This window comes from Myiozetetes cayanensis, unplaced genomic scaffold, assembly GCF_022539395.1.
Source record: "Myiozetetes cayanensis isolate MyiCay16 unplaced genomic scaffold, myiCay2020 scf33, whole genome shotgun sequence".
Classification (NCBI taxonomy): domain Eukaryota; kingdom Metazoa; phylum Chordata; class Aves; order Passeriformes; family Tyrannidae; genus Myiozetetes; species Myiozetetes cayanensis.
The window spans coordinates 3,689,047-3,708,551 of NW_026087555.1; the positions used below are offsets into that span (position 1 = coordinate 3,689,047).

A 19,505-nucleotide genomic window follows, 5' to 3' on the forward strand; every position below is an offset into this window, starting at 1 on the left:
AAAAGCGGCTTTGTACAATTAGAGCTATGAAGAGAAAGCAGTCCATAGGGAAGAGGGAACAAAAGCTGCTTCCTGTCCCTCCAGCTGACTGACCTTCAGCTGAAGACTTCCTTTCTCCAGAAACAAAACTTTTGACCAAGAACCTTTAAAATCTGTTCTCACTACCACAACTGAACTGAAGAAAGGCCAGTCTTTTCTTGAAACAATCACTCCCCTGTCATCATCACCAACACTTTGCCAGACAGAGTTCTGTGAATGTAAGCAAGTCTTCCTCTATTCCATTTCTTCGGTCATAAAATCTACCCAGACTTGGTCTTCCACAAGGCTGTACTTTTTTTTAGCCATAACCCTTACTGCAACAAAGCACTTACCAGTGGGAAGCCCTTTTCCCCTCAGTCTCTCCCGAATAGCCTGGCTCCTGTCTGGCTGCAATTTTCTATCTCCATTGCAAGACAGTTGCTCCATCTGCAGAAGAAGGCAGTAACCAAAATTAAATACTGAAAGAGCTCACATTAACATGAAAAAAGCATTGTTTATGTAAATGAACAACACTAGTCAGTGTCAAATAGTTGAGTTCAAGTGCAGAATGGCAGTTCAAGCTTTTTCATAAAAAAAGGTTCATAGTCAGAATATCCCCTAGAATTATCTATATTTGAATAGTTCATGCATTATTTTACTACATGTTTGGTCTATCTTTTTTCCACTAAGAATAAATTAAGTTCACTTAAATACATTCCACATCTACAGCAAACTGAAGGGACAGCAACACACAAAAACCATCTTCCATGACTGCAACATGACTAGAACTTATGATTGGCCTGAGGAGCTTTCTAACAGGAAGTAGTCTTGTACCCTCACACAACTTACTGTACATGTAAAATCCCACACACACATTTGTGAGAAGTCTCTTTAACCCCTCAGGCCTGTTCCTTTCCTTTTCAGGTTTAACTACTCCTTACTTTTTTTTTTTTTTTCAAATCACTACTACTCTAAGAAAAGGTATTTCACATATACAGTCATTGAAAAAAGGGCTTATTTGCAACAACAAAAAGTGCTTAGTGAGATCTTTCGATATGGCAGGAGCACAACTTGGGACAGCAGCTTAGCTGGGAGGAGGGAAGAAGGAATCAAGCAGACTTCTATCCATTACAGTTACAATGCAACTCAATCAACAATAAACAGACTGAATCAGCCTTGTGCCGTATTGCCCTTTACAAAGCATATTAACATGGAAAATGAAAACATTCAAATGGGAACTCTCAGCTGTACTTCACCAAATGACCAGTCACAGAGCCAAGACCTCTCAAGCCTTTGATAAGGCCAATCAAGATTAGAGCCATACTAATCTTCGAATAGGAAGTGTTACTCTGCTTCTGAAAAAACAAATATACATGTTTTCCTTGTTAACTTAAAAAGTTCCAGCACATATACAGAGCACCAAACATTAAAACCACCAGCTAAGGTGCACAAAAACACAGCAGCACAGCCATGTTGTCATTGTTCTGTCAACTCTGTTCTATTCAGCTCTTTTTTTTTGCCTTCTTGCAAAGCCAACACAGTGACATGTTATGAATTAAAAAGGTTACTGGCAGAGGAAATTAGCAAAGTTTCAGCACAGGGTAACCGCCAGTAGCCCCGCTCCTTCATTATCCACATGGTATAGGGAGACAGGAACACAATTGCTGGATTCAGCTCTCCACTAGATTTCAGTACAAGCATTTGGGACCACTACAGCTGTCTCTGGCAGGCCAGTCTAGATTAGTCTGTCACACTAACCCCAGGTTCCCAGTGAAAGCCTGCTGACAAGAACAAGGGGAGGAAAAGTAGAAAATTTGCAAAGCAGAAAGGGCCATGAAGAACCTGGAGAATAATGACTCACTTTCCAAAGTGGCTGTTTCTATAGCTTCTGGCCTGATTTAAGGATCTTTATTTTAACAGTGTCACTGATTAAGGCCCTTTAGCCCTTTATTTTACTCAATCACAGACCAGCTCCACTTGGCAACTATACAAGACTTCAGACATCACAGTGAGGAGCACTGGACTGACAACATAACCTCTGGGACTAGACAATGCTTTGTGGAGCTCAGGCTCAGCAATATTTCTGGAGGCCTGGCTTAATCAGCTGCTGCCAAATATTAGACAAATGCAGGGACCTCTCATGTTCTGCAAGCATTTCCAAACCACATTTATGAAGAAACTATTGAACAATCAGATCATATTTTTTTTAAAAAGAGAAGCATCAGCAAATCAAAGTTTTTCATGTGATTTCAGTGCTGTCTCTCTAGACACCAATTTTTACATCGGCATAATCCCAGCAAGATAAAAAATTGGATGATATAAAGCCAGATAACACTCAGGACCATCATAGGATATCACTTCAGCAATAATAAACTGCTCAGCATTTGTTTTAATTATAAACAGAACGCAAGAAAAGCAAGTAATGGTCAGAGAATAATCTGACAATATTGACAATTTATTGTGCCCATCTTTAAAAAGGGTAGAAAGGAGGATCCTGAGAACTACTGACCTGTTAGCCTCACCTCTGTGCTTGGGAAGATCATGGAGCAGATCCTCCTAGGAGCTATGCTAAGACACATGGAGGTGATTTGTGACAGCCATCATGGCTTCACCAAGGGCAAGTCCTGCCTGACCAACTCAATGGCCTTCTATGATGAGGTGACTATATCAGTGGACAGGGGAAGGGCTACAGATGCCATTTACCTGGAATTCTATAAAGCCTTTGAGTTGGTCCCCCACAACATCCTTTTGTCCAAATTGGAGGGAGGTAGATTCAATGGATGGGCTGTTAGAAAGTGGTTGGACGGTCACATCCAGAGGGTCACTGGCTCAGAGTCACAATGGGCATCAGTGACAAGTGGTGTCCCTCACCTGTATTGGCTCTGTATTGGGACCAGTGTTATTAAATAGTATAATTAATGACAAAGATGAAGGAATCAAGTGCACCCTCAGCAAATTTGCAGATGACACCAAGATGAGTGGAGCAGTTGCCACACCTGAAGGACAGGATGTCATCCAGAGGGATCTGGACAAGCTCGAGAAGTGGGTCCATGGGAATCTCAGGAGGTTTAACAAGGCCAATTGCAAGGTGCTGCACCTTGGTCGGGGCAACCCCAGTATCAATCCAGTCTGGGAGATGAACAGATTAAGAGCAGCACTCCTGAGGGAACTTGGGGGTGCTGGTGAGTGAGAGACTGGACATGATCCAGCAATGTGTGCTCACAGCCCAGAAAGCCAATTGTGCCCTGGACTGCATCCAAAGCAGTGTGGCCAGCAGGGCGAGGGAGAGGATTCTGCCCCTCTACTCCACTCTGGTGAGTCTCCACATGGAATGCTGCATCCAGCTCTGGGGTCCCCAGCACAGGAAGGACAGGGATCTGTTTGAGCAAGTCCAGAGGAGGGATGGGGCGCCTCTCCTATGAGGAAAGGCAGAGAGAATTGGGTTTGTTCAGCCTGAAGAAGAGAAAGCTTAGAGCTGACCTAATTGTGGCCTTCCTGAAGGGAGCCTACAAGAAAGATAGAGAGAAGCTTTTTACAAGGGGTAGTGACAGGACAAGGGGGAATCGCTTCAAACTGAAAGCAAGTAGGTTTAGATCAGATATGAGGAAGAAATTCTTTACTGAGAGGATGATAAGGCACTGGAACAGGTTGCCCAGGAAAACTGTGGATGCTCTACCCCTGAAAGTGTTCAAAGCCAGGCTGGATGGAGCTCTAAGCACCTGGTATAGTGCAAGGTGTCCCTGACCATGGCAGGGAGGCTGGAACTGGATAATCTTTAAGGCTCCTTCCAACCCAAAATATTCTTTGATTCTATGATAACTTGTGGTCTTCCTTTATAACCTGAAATAATTAAACTATTCTGAAGTTACACTGTAATGATTTAGGCGAAGACAGAAGATGCCTTTCAGAAATAGTAACTTTACAAGATGAGTTCATGTAGCTTCTAGAAACAGTTTGACAGATTGGTCATCATTAGACAATAAAATCCTCCACAATTCTCATAGCCAAGAGTAGAACTGCAAGAGAACTGGCACACTGCCTAAAGAGTGCCTTCTTTCTGTTAATAAGCAACTCTCCAAAAGGCAAACATAACCTAAGATAAAGAAAAATCATACCAATTATTTTTGAAGCATTTCAAGTAGTAACAAGTCTTAGGCTTGCTCTAGAGCTCATCATCTTGCTCTGTGTCTCTTTTTTTTTTATGAAGACACAGTTCACAAAATTACTTTTCTCAGAAACTCGTGAATGCATGTTCCAGGGGGAACTGTCAAGTGCACAAACTTGTAATATGAGGAGAGAAGCAGTTCTTTTGACCCTTCTCAAAATTGCAACATATCAAAACAAGACAAAGAGTGACTGCAGAGTGACTGCGAATTAGCACTTTTGCTCTCTTCCTGCTCATCTCTATTATTTCTCAAACACTGACACAGACTTACCCCAGAGAGGCTTCCCAGAACCAGTCTGACCAACTGTTTCACATATGAAAAAGAAGGGGCACAGTTACTGTTCCTTATGTGGGCACTGCAAGCATCCAGAACAGTACGTACAGATACACGGGCATAAATGACATCTTCACACATGCCGAGGAGGATGCTATTGAGATGGTCTCCAAGTTTGATAGGCTAGTGACAAACAAGAACAGGAGAAATCAGTGTTACCAGTGTTTTGTGGAATACTCAGAAACCAAAGACATTCAACAATGTAAAATAACTATTCATGAGACTTATTGCCTACGTTATGTGAGTGCCAATTTGAAAGTCCCCATCTAGGTGGTGAAAAAATAGTGACTGTAGAACAGGAGACAGGCATTCACCATCTAGATTCAATTTGTGCTCTGCAAAATTCTGGCCCAAACAAGCTGCCTGATCTGTAAGGTCAGGACACCAATGCTTTCCTTTCTCAAATGCTTAATGAATAATTGAAAACAAAATAAAAGTGAAAAGATTCAGAGCAAGTTTTCTCCCTTGATTTTGAACATTCTGCCAGTCACAAGTATAAAATTCAATTCTCATTACAATCATTTTGTACAACCCTCTCTGCTCATTTTGTGTAGTTCCTCTCCTACATTTTGCAGTAGATGTGCTAGCACTTCCAAATTCCAACAGAAAAGTAAGGAATAAAGTAACAAAGCCACTGGTTAAGGAAGCAGAGCTTCAAAACTGTAGGACAAAACCCATACAGTTAAAAAAAAAAGTAAATCTAGATTTATTTCTATTCTACCCATTCAGTTAATGCAGCACACTAAAGGTGGAATTGTCAGGGGTGGACCAGAAGAGGCCTACAGAGAATGGAGAGAGATGCAAAAGAGCTACAAGGAAGGCTCAGAAGAAGAGATCTCTATCAAAGTCTCCTAGCAACTGCAGCTGCGCAGAACTGCTTGGGACCCAGCTACAAGGCCGCAGCCTTGCAGCTTCTACAAATTCCCCTGTCTCTGCCCCCAGGTCACTCCTTCCATTCTTCCCTAAGCTCTCCCTTCCCCCTGCGTGACCAGACATATCCCATGCAGCCTATCCCTCCAAGTTCACTTATCACTGACTCTCAGGATTCAACGTTCCCTAGCAAGAAACCCACCTCTATTCCTGAACCTTCTGTATCCCCCTGTATATAAACCGTCATCTTGTTTTAATAAACGCCATTTTGTGGGTCACACTTGTGTGTGTCCTGTCTCCCATACAAGATGTGCCACTAGGTCTGTCGCGGGACGAAACCCCACCCACGATAAATGGCGCCCAACGTGGGGCTCGAACTCATCTTTCTTATATGAAGAGAGATCTCGGCTCCCGTAAGCTACTGATAGATCTGGATTTCCGGAGTCCAGTCTATCCCAAAGACCCCACTCACAGAAGCCACTAGTGGACCCAGTCCACCCAGTCTTCAGCTGCTGCCGCTGTGAGAAACCAGCTGCATGAAACTCCGGTGCCAGGACAGCTGGCGCCGACAGAAAGAGCCGCCGCAGCGTCGGAGAAACCGCCGCTGTGGAGAGACCGCGCTGCCGGCCCCGGCCCGGCGCCGCCACCCGAGCAGCGCAGCTGCCCCCCCACCCCCCTTCCCGCCGCCCGGGCAGCTGCCGCTTCGGGCGGCACCACTGTGCCAAGTCGACCCGAGCGCGCAGAGCCGTGCCACGCGCCGGGAGCCGCCGCGAAACCGCTTGCTGCTCGCTGCTGCCTGAGGACCAATGGAGCAGTGAGCCGCCGTGCCGGCCCGCCCCCGCCCCGCCAGCAGCCCCGAGCGCCGCCCGCCCCGGGACCTGAGCGGCCCCCGCAGCGCGAGCCCCCCTGGCTTGCGCCGCATGCTGCTACCACACCGGGAGCCAGCGCCCACCCCCCTGCCCCACGCCGGGACCCGAGCAGCGCCTCAGCGCAACTGCCCAGGCTCGCTCGGTCCCTGCGCCGCCGCACACGCTGCTGGGAAACGTAGTCACAGCCCGCTCCAGCCATCAGATTGTGTTTGGAGGACCGCCCCGCTGAAGACAGCATGTGAGTGACCCAAAATCCTTTTCTTTTACTTTAAATATGGGCAACACACTTTCCAGCTCAGAAAAGCAGTTTTATAAATGCATTAAAGCTATACTCCTCTTTGAGGGTCATCCCATAGATAAAAAAATCCCTCAAAGCTTTAACGAAATGGCTTTCCAAGAACAACCTTTTATATCCCCAGATTTACTAACCTACCGGCGGTGGTACAAGCTGGGAGAGACACTGGCACACGCCTTTGAACAAGGCGATAAAAATGCATGTCTCTCTCTCATGTCGTGGCATGCCATTCTCCCACATTTGAAAAAAAAGAGACATGCCAAACATGGTGATGAAAGCCCTTCTCTTCTGTCCAAAAAGCCCGAAAAAACTACCAAACCCCGCCCACCGTCCTCACAAGATGGCGCTGACAACTACCCCCCCACTCTAAAGCACGTAACACAGTTAAACACGCCCCCACCCCGTGATGAGGTCAGTGCGCAACGTGACTCTAGTCCAGACTCCACCCCCCCTCCTACTCCGAGACCACGCAGTGCCCGCCCCGGGGGGAGGAGCTGGAGCCTACGTTTCTCTGACTGCACTGACTCCCCCAGATGTAAACATCCGCAAAAATGGCTGCACCCATGAATCCCGCGCCGCGAGTAAAAACCCTGCAACAACAGACACCACAGCCTGTAGCAACACAGGCTGTGACTCCCCTACCGCAGGCAATAAGTGGCAGGGTTTGAGAAAGCAGGCAGAAGACGCAGGGGACTTGGAATTGCTGAAAGTTTTCCCGGTTTTCCGAGAAAACAATCGCGACCCCGAATGGGAGCCGGTCCCATATCCCATCCTCCGGGATGCTAATAAAGCAGTTACTGATTATGGATTGAATTCTCCTTTTGTCTCTGGGATGCTAGACTCCTTATTCGCAGCATACACCCTGACCCCAACTGACATACGAGTAATCACAAGGGGGCTTTTAAACCTAATGCAGTATTCCCTCTGAACAAGAGTGGAAAAACCTCATAAGGTAATATGCTGAGAACTCACACCATGCACTGCGAGTACCTGTGCAAGATTTAATTAATGAATTGTATGGGGAGGGTCCATACTCCTCCAGCAGAATGCAGGCAAGGATACCCTTCGGCAGGCTAGATAAAACAAAAAGCCTAGTTTTAGAAGCCATCAAGGCTGTGGCAGAGGCCACAACCACTTCTCCTTCGTTTGCACACATACAGCAAGGCCTTAAAGAACCCTTTTATGACTTTGCCACCAGGCTGAGGGAAGCAATAGCTAGGCAAGTGAAACCTTTAGAGGTCCAAGATGCTCTGTTTATCCGATTAGCAGGCTAACCCAGATTGTCAACCTGTTCTCCGGTCCTTGGTTAACCCCACACCCATGTTCATGATACAAGCCTGTAAGGACATTGGCTCAAGTAAATATGAAAGCAAAATAATAGCAGATGCATTGTTTGAGGTAGAACCAGTCAGAGTACAAGCCATCACAGAAGCAATCATGGAAGCACAAAAAGCTAATAGTGTGTGCCACAAATGCCAGCAGCCAGGACACTTTGCACGAGACTGCCCTAACCCAGATCCTATCCCCAAGTTACCTGTGTCCCATATACAAGAAGGGGTATCACTGGGCACGCTTCTGCCGCTCCATTTTCACCAAAGATGGGGAGCCCATCCAAGCCAAGGGAGGAGGAACCACTGGCCGAACCCATAACCAGCAGCCTCACCATATCATCCAGGGAAACAGATAGAGCGTGAAGGACCACGCGATGACCCCAAGTGTCCTGAACCTCCATCCACTAATGACTTGCCAAAAATCCTTTTATTTCCCACAGACAACGTAATCCTAGAGTCTCTTGACACCATAACAATCTCTGTTCATCCAAACCAAATTCTAAACAAAAATGACAAATTCCTGCTGACTCCACACTTAGAATGCCGTGACAAAGGGATAATTGTTGTCCCAGAAATACTGTCTGACCTGAATCCACATACCCTAACCATAAATGTCCAAGCTTCTTTTCTTCCAGCTCGACTATACACTGATGTTCCACTAGCCCAACTGCAGCCGTTGCAACGCCTGGAAGACAGCACCCGAGGAGACCACCCAATGGTAAACTGGGCCAAACAAATTTCCCACAACCGGCCCACACTAACATGTCGCCTTTACTCTCTAACAGCGAACCAGGAAATCACAGTTAGTGGAATGCTGGATACTGGAGCAGATATGACAATTATAAGATCAAAAGACTGGCCTACACACTGGACCACAACAAAAAGCGACACAGAAATCACAGGTATAGGTGGTCCACAGACTCCCATGCAAAGTCAAGACATCATTCAGGTAACCAACCCTGAAAACCAAGTGTCTACCACCAGGCCATACATTTTAAACCTCCCCTTTAACCTTTGGGGGAGAGACATTCTGGACCAATGGGGTGTTTTCCTCACCTCAAATTTATCCTAGCGGCCGCTGGACACAGCCAGCCAATCTCCTGGATAGAGTTCCCTCCTCCCCAATCTGGGTAGACCAGTGGCCAGTTAGAGGAGAAAGACTCTCCATCTTACAAGACTTAGTCCACAAACAATTAAAACTGGGCCACATCACTCCATCTACCAGCCCCTGGAATTCTCCCATCTTTTGTATCAGAAAATCCTCAGGTAAATGGAGACTACTCCATGACCTTCGAGCCATTAATGCCGTCATCAAGCCGATGGGAGCCTTACAACCAGGGATGCCTTCAGCAGCCATGATCCCAAAAGACTGGCCTATTGTTATTATTGACATCCAAGATTGTTTTTTCTCTATTCCCTTGCATCCTGCAGACCAGGAGAAATTTGCCTTTTCCCTTCCAACACTGAATGTGGCAGAGCCTCTCTGACATTATCAATGGGCTGTTCTACCCCAAGGGATGAAAAATAGCCCCACCATCTACCAGAATTTCATCTCCAACATCCTTTCTCCCATCAGGTCTACCTTTCCAGATACTATCTGCTACCACTACATGGATGACATTCTGCTCGCCGCAAGCACCGATGCCAAAGTCCAAAGACTGACAAGCGCAGTGCTGGATGCATTGCAACGCAATAACTTTATTATTTCTCCAACCAAAATCCAGACTTCCTCTCCCTGGAAGTACCTGGGTTGGCAAATTACCAATTCAGCAATTGTCCCACAGAAAATCTCCATTCCCTTGCAGATCACCACCCTGAATGACCTTCAAAAGACTCTGGGTACCTTAAATTGGTCATGCCCTGTGGTGGGTCTTTCCACAGATGACCTACATCCATTATTTGAACTCCTAAAGGGAGACCCAGACCTGACATCCCCACAGACACTAACCCCTGCTGCTAGGGATGCCTTAAAACTGAATTGCTAGCAAAATAAATCTCTTTCAGGTACACCGACACCTAGAGAAAGAAGAAGCTGTTCTTGTGGTGCTAAGAGGGTCCACTCAGCCTTTCGCACTACTGGGTCAACTCTACGACAGGAACAGTAAGCTGTGCCTATGGGAGTGGATCTTTCTCCCCCACCAATTCACAAAAACCACAGTTTCCCTTCCGGAACTATTGGCCAAATTGTGTTACAAGGGCAGAACCAGGTGCTGGGAACTCGCAGGTGTAGATCCCGCCTACATCTACCTCCCACTCACTTCCCAACATCTAGAACAACTCCTAATCATGAGCCTGGACTTCCAAATTGCTCTATCTGACTTTGCAGGTGAAATTAAAATCCATTACCCCCCTTGCAAATTTATCCAAAACATTGACAAAATTCCCCTTAAATACACTTCCAATTGGTCTCCTAATCCCCTTCCAAATGCCTTAACAGTCTTCACTGACGGCTCAGGCACTACAGGAAATGCTGTCATTGTTTGGAGAGAGGGGGATCATTGGCAACACGACATTCACAAGGTCCAAGGCTCTCCTCAGTTAGTTGAACTGTCAGCAGTTATTCATGTCTTGTCCTTGTTCCCAGACAACCCTAATATAATTTCAGACTCGAATTACGTAGTAGGCATTGTTCATCGGTGTGAGAACTCATACCTCAAAGAAATTAAAAATGAACAGTTATTTCGACTATTCCAAAAATTGTTTTCTACTGTAAATCACCGCTCTTCACTATTTTTTATCACGCATGTTCGCTCCCATACCACACTTCCTGGTCCAATAGTAGAAGGGAATTGCCAAGCTGACCTCTTAGCAGGGTCAGCTGTCGTCCCACAGCGGTTAGAACAAGCCAAACTCTCCCACGACTTCTTCCATCAGAGTGCCCGAGCGCTACAAAAAGAATTTGTAGCCTCACTCAAAAACAATCTCGTGACATCATTTCAGCCTGCCCCGACTGCCAACTCATCACTCCACTGCCTGCAGAAGGAGTAAACCCTCGAGGCTTACTCCCACTACAAATCTGGCAGACAGATGTCACACACATTGACTCTTTTGGGAAATTAAAATTCGTTCATGTGTCTATTGACACCTGTTCAAATTACGTTGTGGCCACCGCACACTCTGGCGAGAAGAGCCGTGATGTACAGAAACATTTCACCACAGCCTTTGCTCACGTGGGCATACCCAAACAGATCAAGACCAACAACGGGCCCGCCTATGTAGCAAAGAAAACTCAGGAATTTTTGGCCTTGTGGGGTGTGGAAAACCGCACTGGCATTCCCCACTCTCCCACAGGACAGGCAATTGTTGAGAGAGCTCATCAGACACTTAAATCCATGTTAAAGAGGTAGAAACGAAAGAGCAGTAGCCTCTCCCCACACGAGTGTCTGCAAAAAGCCATGTACGTCCTCAACTTCCTCAACAGGATTGAGGACAGGCAGGCACCAGTTTTTAAACACTTTACCAAAACAAACGCCATACCCATTGAAAAAGCCAAAGTACTTTTCAAAGACTTAGTATCTGACAAATGGTTAGGGCCTTTCCCCATTATAACCTGGGGAAGAGGTCATGCATGCATACTCACTGATACAGGTCCATGATGGGTCCCCTCAAGAAGGATCAAGCCCTTCCTAGAGGACTCCAAACCCTCCTGATTCTCCACCTCTTTGTTCCACCGTGAACTACCTCAGCCTTCTCAGTTCCGCACTGGATGCAACGACCAGCAGAAAACGTCTGGTTCACCCTAGCCAAAGCCACCAACACCGATACAATGTGTCTTTCCCTTGACAGCGTGAGTCATCCTTTTAAAAGCTGTCTCGTGGGTATACCTGACTGGAACAGGTTTATCCAAAACTCTTCCCTTGTAGATAATTTCCTTCCTTCCTCAAACAGTATTTCCCAAACTCTCCTACGTCTAGGTACCCTAGATACAGATCCCCAAGAATTAGATCTTTTAGGTTTATCTGTTGCTACCACTTGCTTTAGATTCACACCCACTACTAATCGCCTTACCCTAGAACCTAACATATCCCCCAACTCTTCCATCTATACTAACACCACCGCATGGTGCAATTACTCCCAACCTTACCCTCTTTCTACTGAACGTTTCTCTAGACCCACAAAACTGCCTTCCACCTACTTTCTTATCTGTGGCGATAGAACGTGGCAAGGCATCCCAAAAAATCCAGTGGGAGGGCCATGTACCATTGGAAAACTTACTCTGTACAACCTGGCTAAACTGCAAATAATCAGGAACCAAATTTCTGACAGACCCAAACTCATTCGAAACAAAAGATCCTTCATTTTAATGCGCACCAAATCTAGATAACTCCCAGTCATTCCTGACTCTAAACCACCGGCATGCAAGGTCCCTCAAAACAATCCAGCCAAGGAGGATGAACTAAACATCCATGTCCCACCAGACTGTGACCCCAAATTTCAAATTTGGTCCCACACTCAGAGATTCTGGGGTAGTTTTCCATTCGCCAGCATTGGTGCAGCCAAAGCCCTCTCCACTCTAGCCCACATGGCCTGCTGGATGGTCAACGAAGCTGATGCCACTTCCCTCGCCACTGGGGGCCTGCTAGCAGACACCCTGAAAATCAAAGAAGCTACTCTCCAGAATAGAGCAGCCATTGACTTTTTACTTCTTGCCCACGGCCATGGTTGCCAAGAATTTGAAGGGCTGTGTTGTCTGAACTTCTCAGACCACTCTGAGAGTGTGATCAAAAGCATCAACACTCTAAAACAACTTGGTAATGACATCACCATAAACCAAGACAAAGGTTTTTCAGGTCTCTTTAGTTGGCTCCACTTTCCTTCCCTTTCTGACTGGGTCAACAAGGTTGTTAAAGGAATCATTTTGTTTCTAATTATCACTTTCTCCATCCTTATCTTCCTTCCCTGTCTAAATTTTTGTGTTAAAAAATCCATGACTAAAAGTTTTTCCAAAGCTTTCCCAGTCCTGACAAACAGAGAAGGGGGAAATGTCGGGTGTGGACCAGAAGAGACCTACAGAGAGTGGAGAGAGATGCAAAAGAGCTACAAGGAAGGCTCAGAAGAAGAGATCTCTATCAAAGTCTCCTAGCAACTGCAGCTGCGCAGAACTGCTTGGGACCCAGCTACAAGGCCGCAGCCTTGCAGCTTCTACAAATTCCCCTGTCTCTGCCCCCAGGTCACTCCTTCCATTCTTCCCTAAGCTCTCCCTTCCCCCTGCGTGACCAGACATATCCCATGCAGCCTATCCCTCCAAGTTCACTTATCACTGACTCTCAGGATTCAACGTTCCCTAGCAAGAAACCCACCTCTATTCCTGAACCTTCTGTATCCCCCTGTATATAAACTGTCATCTTGTTTTAATAAACGCCATTTTGTGGGTCACACTTGTGTGTGTCCTGTCTCCCATACAAGATGTGCCACTAGGTCTGTCGCGGGACGAAACCCCACCCACGATATGGAATATCCCTCCTCAGGGTATGCAGCAGTCAGTGATAACATTTGTTCTCAGTTGCCGCAGGCACTTGGGACTTGAGGTTTCTGATCTGCAGCTCTCCCAAAGTGGGTGGTTACCCACAAAGTACAAGCATTGTCATGCTTTTTGCATCACAGAGTGCTTCAAATAATTACAGTCTTCCAATCTTCCCTGCATGAGTACTCAAGGTGTACCATTAAAAAAAAAAAATGCTCTGGACCACCCTGATTTAATTAACATAGGTTTTTCCCATCTATCACTTCTAACTAATCATAAAAAATCACTCCTGTATTCAACCACACTCCCAGCAGAGAAGCAGCTCATTAACTAACACAGGTAGACAAATATAGAAAACATACATAAAATGTGAAAACCTGCACATGCAAATCCACATTTAAAAGTAATGACATACACAAGACTGTCCTTTTGCCTCCACTAACTCCACAGTGCAGAGACAGCACATGACAATATCCCAAAGGTATACTCTTTCCAGGCATACCTCACCACACCATCCTTGGGAAAATACTGTTTTATTAACAGGTAGAGTGTGCCTTCCCACTGCGTTACTGAGAAACTGTTGCTACACTCTAATACCAAAAGAAGAAACAAAATAGGGACTAAAATTAATGCCTACTTTCTGCTCAACATCTCTACCTACTTTAAGTCCCTCTCCCATTACTGCTGAATACTGTTCTTTCATCTTCTACAAGACAGGGGTATTGCTGTTCAAGAAATTACTGGGGTTTTTGGGACAGGCACAGTAAGCATTATGAATAGGTACCCCTAAACAGTTAGAGCTTCAGATTGTTTTATTTTCACATTCAGGCAGCTACTTCCAAATAAGTACAACTGAGAACCCAATTATCACTCTGTTAAAGAAAATATTAGGAACTGGATCCGTAAATTGCAGAATAGTCTTTCCAAACTTCCTTCCTTATCTTTACACATCATACCAACCTGTAGGATCAAACCCAAATATGAATGACAAATTGCTTCTCTCATTGAGCTACACCATTCTACAGTTTAAAGTTCATCATTAAGTGCTTTTTCCGATGTATTTCATCTTCTTTTCATTCTTTTAGACATTTACTTCTAAAAGTTTAATTGGGGGCAGGGAAGTAGCACCCAGGAAGATGATGAATCACATTATCTACAGTCAGTTGTGGAAAGACAGCCTAGGAGTTTTGCTGGGTGTGTAAAATAACCCCACTGAGCAATAACACCCAGCTCTAAGCAGTCTGCAACTGTCTGCATTGACTGACAGGTCAATAGCAAGAGTCTACTCCCTGTTCCAAACAATTCATATCCTTTCTTGGCCATTGTGAAAACTAGTATCTGTTATGTGCTAAGTCCAGACTCACCTAACTTATGGCAGCATAGAGAACAAGTGCTTTATTATGTGTAAAACAACAATGTTATTTCAATATTTGTTTTTATATAAGCCTAAACCAAAGCAAATTATTTTGTCCTTTGTCAGCAGCCTCAACTGTTCTTTCAGCCTGTGGCACTACAGGATAGACTAGCTCAGATATATCTTCATGGAAACTAAGAAAAATGTACTAACAGCACCTTCTTCCTGCAAGACAACACCATCATCACCCTCACACACTTCACAGGAAAAAGCTCCAAGTACAGAAAAGAAAACCTCTTTGCTGTGCAGGTGACCACACACTGGAACAGACTGCCCAGAGAGGCTGTGGAGTCTCCCTGACTGGAGATATTCAAGAAATGTCTGGACACAATCCTGTGTCGTGTGCTCTGGGATGACCCTGCTCGAGCAAGGAGGTTGGACCAGATGACTCACTGTGGTCCCTTGCAACCCTAACCATTCTGTAAAACCCTGTGAAATTCTCTTCACTTTCTCTTTATGAGATGCTGTGTTAACTCCAATGCCATGTTAACTCCAATGCAAAGTCAGTCAAACTATCAAGTCTGAAGTTGCAATATTAAATAAAACCAAATCTAAACTTACCTGACTTTGAGGAACTTTGTGATCAGCTCCCCAAAAGAGTGCCATACCAAGAGAATAAATATGCACCTGTTACAAGACACAAGACATTTGTCAACTCATTGAACATGACTGGAAACGCAAAGCGCAACTTTAAAGGAGAGCAACTAACTTAACATCATTTTGCCTGAAAATATAATTCTGGTATTGTAAGCTCAGTTGTCTTTCAAGTCCTTCTCCTTTTCTATGAGGATCAGAGAAGAAAACTCTACTGCTACAGAACATACTGCATCAAAACAGTGCCTCTGTCTTCTCTTTTTAATTTCAAGTTTTCATCTCACACTGAAGCCACAAGAGAACTTAGAAATTATAAAAATTTTCTTCTTCCCATACTAAATTTGTAGAGTTGTTAAAAATCACACATGTAGCTTAGGGTCATACAAGTGAATTCTCTGTACTGAGGAGGCTCTTAGCCTATTCAAGACAACAAAATATATTCTTAAAACTCAGAAAAAGAATAACACAAATATTTTTCTTTTTAGACCGGATTGCTTGAAAGTCATCATACTGTTACTACAGCCTGTGGGGAACTAATCCCAAACACAGATATGTATTTTTAGATTTCCATCATGAACAAGAAAAAAGTTTCCTTTTTATGTATTCAAAAGAGCAACACATAGCTCTGTGGCAGGGTAAAGAAGCAATTACTATATATACTTAGAAACCAAACGTTATTAAAATTATTCTTGTAAATTCGATGCGCTTTATTCATATAAAACAGAAATTCAACACGCTCAGAGAAGCACTCCCATACTGCATTTCTGCCACTAAAATCTTGTGAGATGATGTCTGTCTAGCACAGCGTATGAGTCAGCACAGGACAGAAAGGTTTCTATCAGTCTAAGGCAGTGATACACCAGATACTGCTGACACATCGTTCCTTTACTGCTGTGATTCAGTCCCACTGGTTGACACTGAAGATGAAGCAATGAGGCCACACAGATTTGCAAGAAGGATATTCAGGTAGAGAAACAATGCTTTTCTCTGTGATAAAGCCGGAGCAAACCCGTGGAGAATTTCTCCGAGACTGTGCTCAATTTCCCCTCAAGAAGGGAAAATAAGGAGGCAAATTTTGTTTGCAGGATTGCAGCAATACACACAGCTGTAGATGCAATGGACACAGCAAAGTACACAGGTGCAGGTGACACACTGCTTTATCCTAGACACAAATATATAACCAGCACTGTGTACCTAACACAGGCTCACCCACCAGCCTCCTCTCCCAGAGGCCAACAGTGTAAGGTCACTCTGCTATACGCAAAGAACAGATTAGGTCAATATTCAGAGACATGCATCAAAGGGTTCTCAGTTAATATCACTGCCCATTCAACCAGAAATATTATCTTCAAAATACTGAGAAAATTGTTCTGTATCTGGTTTATTAGCCATTACCCTTTCAACAGAAATACTAGAAAGTCTTCCTTACATGTCCAGATAAACTGGATATAAACTCCCCAACTCCTGTCCTCCAACAGTGCAAAAGCAGCAATTCAAATGTCTATAATAAAAATTTTTAATTCTAATTAGAGACATCGACATGGTCCTAAGTCTGTCAGTGTTCAAGAAGCATTTGAACAACAGTCAGATACACTATTTTACTTTTAGGTTGCCCTCTTTAGAATCTAGAGCTGGACTTGACAATCCTCACGGGTGCCTTTCAAGTCAGGGTATTCTATCACTCCATGATTCTGAGCTTCAGCATAATAAAAGATATTTCCAAAACCAAGAAGTGAAGTCAGACCCCTAAAAGAAAACAAACTAAACCTAAACTACTAATCTACCTAAAAATAGCTTTCAAAATAAAAGCATTTAGTTTACTTTTTTACTATGATACTTTTAATATTTTCCAAAATAAATCAAAATCAATTTCATTTCCCAAATTAATCTTCCATTATAATTTAGAGTAGCTTGCTTACTCTGTTTCCAATAAGCTTGCAGTTACCTCAGATTTATTTTGGATTCAAATTGACTGTATGTTTTGGAATCAAAAGGGTGTTAATTTCCTATCTTTTTTTTCTAATATTTATCGTTGAATACACTGTTAATATTTCTTAGCAAGCACAGTCATAACTCCAAACACAAATGCAACTCTGTCACTCTCTGTTAAAAGGCCGTGAAAACAAGATATTTTTCTGCCTTCAGTAGCTTTTAGAAGAACAATCAAAAAGGAAAACACCAAAGATTTCTAGTAAATTAATTCAGTGAACTACAGCCAGTTGTTACAGAACAAAGAAAAAAAGGTTTAAATATGTTAAAAGTTACCACAATCAGCAAAACAAGATCTAAGAAACATGAAGTCAACACATTTCTTGCAGTAACCAGTGTGTACCACCCAATACCCAGTTTAATATGAATGCAAAAGGAAGCAGTCAAAAAAGGAGGGATGCACATATAAGTTATTTATCAGCCCTACTAACTTCAACTAATAAAGCCATAAAAGGACAAAAGTTTTCATAAAAAGTTATGTTTTAGGGAGGTTTCTTCTTCCAAATAAGCAAGCAAGCAAATCACCTTGCATCCAGCAAGGAGGGTTAATGGCCAGTCTTCGCGAGCGAAGATCCGGGGAAGGTCTTTACACCTTCCAGCCTGCGCATTGGATTTTTTAGGTGAGACACAGTGTGCGCGGAACTGAGCCCACCCTTTAATCCTAAGGTTCATCTGCCGGGGCCAAGCGAGCTTGGACGGTGGCAGCGAGGTCCTTAGGACGTAGATGGATTGCCTTTTTAAGGGTTAACGAGCTCCATCTGGCCCGGGGAGTGGCCCTGACCAGGAATCGAACCTGGGCCTCAGCGGTGACAGCGCCGCGCCCTTACCACTAGACCACCAGGGGCTCCCGGTTATACTAATATCAGGAAAGAAATTCACAGTACCATAATCAGAGAGGATTAATTAGCATTGCATATGCACAGAATGCCAGTATTAGGTCATTACCAATTGATATGCTCTGTGTTGGAACTTACAGGCCACAGAGGTCCCTCTGTGTAATTTCCTTCCTAAAGAAAGGAAAGAAACATCACAGCGTGGCTTTTATAGTAACAGCCCTCTATTTATTTCAGAAAGAAAAAAGTAGCATACTAAACACTGGCACAGAACAAAGAATGCAATCAGCTCTGAAGAAGGTCACAAATTTGTCACTTCAAAAACTTTTCTGCACTTTTAAAGGTCTGTTTTGTACATTAACTTCAGAGTTGGAACTAGAGGTAACATTACTATCTTCAAAAGCATTATCCCTCTTGAAAAAAGGCAAACAATTCCAACTGTATGACCAAAGAACTTGGCAGCTGCATCCTACACAACAGAACTCAAATTTGCATTGATGTCAGTGTAATTTTTACTTCTCTATTAAACCTTTTAACCCAGGTTGTCAATTGTTTATAATTTTCTCATAGATAAAATTATAAGCATATTTTATGATACCATTAATTTTGACAATATGCAGAGCAAGAGGGATGTCTAAAGGGCTTGAGAGTAACTGAGGAAACTGACTTTCAGTAGGCATTTGGTAAAACAGTCCTAAAGAAAAATGACTATATACCAGGTTAGAAGAAAAAAGCTGCAAACACAAAATATTCAACACAGAAAAACATGTTTTAACAGTCCTTATGCACACAACAGCTATCAGTGCCAATACCACTTTCCTCTGGAGTAAGAACATGTTGCTGTTCTTCCTGAAGGAAGACTGCCAAATGTCATAATTGTTCCCAGATTACAAAACTGGCTGTGCTTAGCTTCCCTCTCTAAGGATTATTGATCCAGAGAAGTCAAGGAGATACAAATAAAGCTCCACTTCCTTTTTACTTCCACCTCTAAATATCTTTGACCAAGCCAAGGGAATGGTTTTCCAGAGAAAGTGTTACCATTTGCAACAAATTCTTGCTAATAAACATCTGAGAAGCCAGTTCATTTTGACTGTGCCTAACAATGACCTGGAGGAGATCACATATACAAACCTTACCCCTCTGAACGTCTCCCTTGCGAAAGAGTTACAAAAGAAAGGTGGAAAGGAGCAATTTCACATGTAACTGAGGAATACTTACGCTAATTAAAACAAATGTTTCCTGGACTGCTTGAGTAACTCTTTTGCTTACCTCTCAGATGCATTTTTGCAAAAAAACTCTGAAAATTACAATTGGTGATATCCCTGAAAT

General features: G+C 43.8%; 1 protein-coding gene across 7 annotated transcripts in view; it reads right to left on the reverse strand.

The window, feature by feature from the left end:
- Positions 1–19,505, reverse strand: part of PTPN13 (protein tyrosine phosphatase non-receptor type 13) — a 125,129-nt gene that overhangs the window by 71,431 nt on the left and 34,193 nt on the right. For 6 of the 7 annotated variants that reach the window (XM_050327365.1, XM_050327368.1, XM_050327366.1 and 3 more), the window contains exons 4-6: positions 15,322–15,387; positions 4,455–4,640; positions 372–465 (exon numbers count right to left, since the gene is read on the reverse strand). In XM_050327365.1, the coding sequence (XP_050183322.1) occupies positions 372–465; positions 4,455–4,640; positions 15,322–15,387 (346 nt within the window). The remainder of the gene's footprint in view (positions 1–371; positions 466–4,454; positions 4,641–15,321; positions 15,388–19,505) is intronic. The other variant, XM_050327367.1, reaches the window with a different exon arrangement.